At 40.1% G+C, this 4619-nt stretch overlaps 1 protein-coding gene across 1 annotated transcript; it reads right to left on the bottom strand.

The window, feature by feature from the left end:
* Window positions 1–212: 212 nt before the first annotated feature.
* Window positions 213–932, bottom strand: LOC108358327 (uncharacterized). Its single transcript, XM_017609600.1, has one exon. It carries the CDS (start codon window positions 930–932, stop codon window positions 213–215), a length of 720 nt encoding a protein of 239 aa, XP_017465089.1.
* Between the last annotated feature and the right edge of the window lie 3687 nt (window positions 933–4619).

Below are 4619 nucleotides of genomic sequence, written 5' to 3'. Positions count from 1 at the left end.
TCAAGAGGAGGATGAAGTGGAATCATCTCCACACTTTCTTTTAGACGTTCCAACCTTCGCGAGGCTAAGATAGAAGCATTTTGGCTCGCACTTCTGAACAAGCAATGAGCTCTCAAAGATCGAATTTAGCCGCATTCGAACTTTCGCGTTCAGCTCGCGGCGTTAACTTAACGCAACAAAACCTGTACTTCTTTGAGCTATGAAATAGTTGGTCACATTAAGTATAGATCTTGTTGCAGTTGAGGCCCGACAAACAATGCGTCATTTAGCGAATTCCCTGTGGTAGTTTTGGCGGACGCGTTGAAAACAACCCGCAGCTTGGTCGTTACACTGGACTCCTTTATTATTGGGTGATGCGGCATATAATACCCTTCGGTCGTTGTTTCAGATACCATCTCCATGTGACCCATTTCAATAAGTCCTTGCATGAACTCATTGTAACATAAGCGAAAATCGTAGTTACCTGCGAGCCTTCGTTCGATGCGTAACAGGTTGCGAATCGCGAAGTTGCGTGACTCGCCCAATGATACGTTAGGTTTTAGAAGTAACTCAACGACAAAGCGACCGTCAGGCGTTCTTTTGTGCGTGGAATCGAAGTGACTTTCACAGAAGCATTCTTCGAGCGTTAGATGCGTTTTTTGCGGCAACTCTTCCAGCTCCCACAATTTAGCGAGCGCTCGGTCCAGATGAACGTCGCAATGCAGTGACGGTAAACGCAGCGCGAGTGAAGCACAACTGTCGACACTTCCGAACAAAGTCCACCCAAAAACTGTTCTCTGAGCCATAGGAGCACCAGTTGGACCTTTACGAAGCTCAGTGCAGATAAATCGGTCCATAACATCCATGCCAACCAGAATGTCTATGCGGCTAGGCTTCGCCGATTGCGGGTCAGCTAGGAAAAAATCCTTGAATTTGCGGCCAATTCGAAACATTTAAAGTCTCTGTTGGCAAATCGTTTGTGACTAAAAGCGTAGCATTCATCTGAGCAGAAAGACGAAAGCGAGAGCAGCGTCTCGCCTCTACAGCTTGGGAAGACCCAAGCGCTGACCCGGAATCAAACAATAATCGTGCGGTCTGCCACTGATCCGAACGATCACGAACCTTTACTAGTGCGGTAGTTGCAGGGGACAGACTAGAACCAGAACTTAAGCAAGATGCTCCGGAACAACGTGAAACACTTTGGTTGATTTGCCAGCTGATTTCTGTGTAGTCGACTTGATAATCGAGGTCTGAGCTGAAGGCGTGGTAAGCATTGCTAATGAGCGACATCTTATCTCCAAAAACGACGTCAGCTGTTCAAATGTCGGAGGCTCATCACTAACAAGTGAAAGCTCCCACTGCTTTCGGGTCTCGAATGCAAGTTTGTTGACAATTTCATGCACCAACCAATCGTCCCAAAATTCGATGGGGCGCCCTAACGCTTTGAGCTCTCGAATGTGTTGCTGAAATGCATCCATAACGCTCTTTATAGCATCAGCAGTGTCACTCGTAGCCTTGCGAATATCAGCTATCGGCCTAAGATGTGCTTCAACGATTACTCGCATGACCTTGTAGCGGGACTTCAGCAGGTTCCATGCCTCTGCATAGTTCGCCATATCTTGAAGCCGCTTATAATACTTAACGCGTCCCCTTTTAAGCAACTGCGCAAATAATGTAATTTTTGCACGTCTGATAGAGCAGCGTTGGTGTCAAAGCTATCCACTCCGTGGAATCGCCAGCAAATGTAGGTAAATCCATTTTCGGCAAACGTATTGATGCAGACACAGCCGTTGATGGGGGTGCGGGTTGCATTGCCGATTCCGTGCGACACTTCTGGGCACGTTTGAAGTTGGCCAGGGCTGTAGCATACCAAGTCTCGCCTTGCACGAGCATTTTCCCCCACTTCAGCATTTTCAAGCCCACAAGATGTTTCGACTGCATCTTGGGCAGTGTTGAAACGGACCCATTGCTCATTGAGGAGCTGCAAATAATTTGCGACACTGTCGAAGTCCATGGCAAATGCATCGTCTATACTTTTTGCCATGTACCTCTTAATAGCGTTTAGTGCGGAATCGCGGGTTTTCACGGAGGCAGACATTGCGTTAATTTTGCTTTATGGGTCATTTCAAGGTGAAATTTAAAAGCACGGCGGATTTGCAAAATTACACTTGCACAATGCCGAATGTGGGACAATTTACAATTCGTAGAGGGCTAATCAAAGTCACCGCAGGTTGTCAAAATTATAAATATCGATTACAAACAGTTTGTAGAGGTCAAATCAAAGTCACCTTGGCTTCTCGAGAATTCGTTATGTTGAATTAAGAAACAGCTTCTAATACAACCACTGCACACCAAAGTTCTATTTAATTTCAGCAAAAATGTCTGATTTATAATAAGTTTTGTAGCTGGGAACACACTGTGTTTATTTATTGCAAATCTATACTTGCACTTTTACGAGCGGGTTGTTTAAATCCGGACCGAAGGACCAGCAAATGTTGCGGAGATTTACAAAGCAAAGTTGATGCGAGGATTCCGATAAACTATGCACCGGGTTTTCCAAAAGAAAAACGTGGTTTATGCGATCAACCAATTCATTTAATTAACTTTTAATGGATTTTACAGAAAATATAAGCGGGGCGAACGAGTATGCGAACAGTAGCAAAAATATATAGCGAATGCAAAGAAAACGAAGGGGTGAATAGCAAATGTCAAAAGAACGTTTGCTATTAACTCCTGTGTGGTGTCAAAGAATTAACCCTTGCGAACGCATGAACCTTAACTCTTATGTATGTTTTACATGTATACATTAAATCTTTGGAGTTAGCATATTCGAGCTGAACATGAACAATCAGTTGTATGGGAGCTATCCAAACTAACAAACTCTCCAGAACAAAACTCTAACAAATTACGAAAAGATCTCATAAGATTCTTTTAACATACTTGGATAACCTCATAACATAATTCTTGTAAAAAGACTCAAATTGGCTCTGATAGTACTATTTTTGTGAGATAATAATGCTACTAGAGTTAGTAAGCCTTTAAATCTCATAATAAGACCATCTTGTACCTTTTTTATAAAACTTCAACTCTCAAAGAGTTATACTCTTGAAAAAATGCTCATATGAGTAGTAAATTGTTATGATACTTATAAGAAAACTCTTGTCAGATATAAAGTATAAAACCACTTATAAATATGCCCTTATGAGACGTAAAATGTCAAAACACGTATAAAAAACTCTTACGAGTACAAAAGAATCATTACTCTCATAAACACTACAATAGAGGTGCACTTATATCAAGAAAAATATTATGTCAGCCAACATACCTTGTTTCAGGGTTAATCCGCCAAAATGGATAAGTTTAATTGGAAAAAAGTTAAAAGATCCACTAATATGCGAAGGAAAATTCAGAAGATTTATCTTAAATTAAAAGATAACACGTCCAAGATTGTTACAGCCAATAAAAGAGTTGCTGCGAATTTTAAACAATATTCTAAAAATAGTGCGCGGTCTGCGGACAATTTATATCAAAAATCTATTCGTCCAGAATATAACAGCTGTAATCCTATTCAGAACAACTCGAATGAAGGCCACGATGCAGAAATTTCTGTTGATAATATAAAAGCACCATGGCATGTAAGTCTAATTTAAATTAACACGAAAAGTAATTACATTAAAAGTTGTATTCCCTTTCAGCAATATGATGATGAGGAATATCAGTTAATCGATGCTGAGTTAAAAAAAATGAAGTTTATGGAACTGAATTAAAAAATTGGGCAATTCAGTTTAATATAAGGCACCAAGCATTAAAACGATTGTTACAAATATGTAATATACGAAACCCTGATTCATTGCCAAAAGATGCAAGAACGTTGCTACAAACACCAACTGTTACTACAATTCAGGCAGTCGGTTTGGATGCCCAATATTGGCACCAAGGGCTTACATTTTGTCTACAACAATGTATTGCCAATATCAAAGAATCGTTAGGAATTTCCATTAATATCAACATTGATGGCTTACCAATATATAGGAGTTCCACTCCTCTCTGCAACTCCTATATGGCCCATTTATTTAATATATATGAAAAACCTCATATCCAGCCAATGGTCATCGGTATCTATAGTGGCAAAGGTAAACCACTCAGTCTAGAGTTGTTCATACGACCGTTTGTGGATGAAGCGAAAGAAGTGCTGACCAATGGAGTTACCATCAATGGACAGCATAAAGTTGCCAGCACGGGCTTTTATAAAAGGTAAAAAGCATATTTATATACATATATATGTATATATATTTTATATTAAGCTGCTCTTTGCACAAATATGTGAATAGGTGTTACTTATTTCAATGGTCAACACGGATGTCAAAAGTGTACAACAGTCGGAGAATATTCTTACGTTTCACATTCCAATATTTTCCCGAGAACTGAATGTAACGGGTGATTTTTTTGAGGTTAGGATTTTCATGCATTAGTATTTGACAGATCACGTGGGATTTCAGACATGGTGTCAAAGAGAAAGATGCTCAGTATGCTTTGACATTTCATCATGAATAGACTTACTAACGAGCAACGCTTGCAAATCATTGAATTTTATTACCAAAATCAGTGTTCGGTTCGAAATGTGTTTTTTGTGCCCAATT

Source organism: Rhagoletis zephyria, unplaced genomic scaffold (genome assembly GCF_001687245.7).
Source record: "Rhagoletis zephyria isolate East Lansing unplaced genomic scaffold, Rhagoletis_zephyria_1.1 Rzeph_scaffold_00236, whole genome shotgun sequence".
Taxonomy (NCBI): domain Eukaryota; kingdom Metazoa; phylum Arthropoda; class Insecta; order Diptera; family Tephritidae; genus Rhagoletis; species Rhagoletis zephyria.
The sequence above is the reverse complement of the archived record's forward strand: the minus strand, read 5'-3'. Positions and strand labels throughout refer to the sequence as shown.

Coding starts and splice junctions, on each gene's coding strand:
- LOC108358327 (XM_017609600.1), bottom strand. CDS start 932: ATGTTTCGAATTGGCCGCAAATTCAAGGATTTTTTCCTAGCTGACCCG.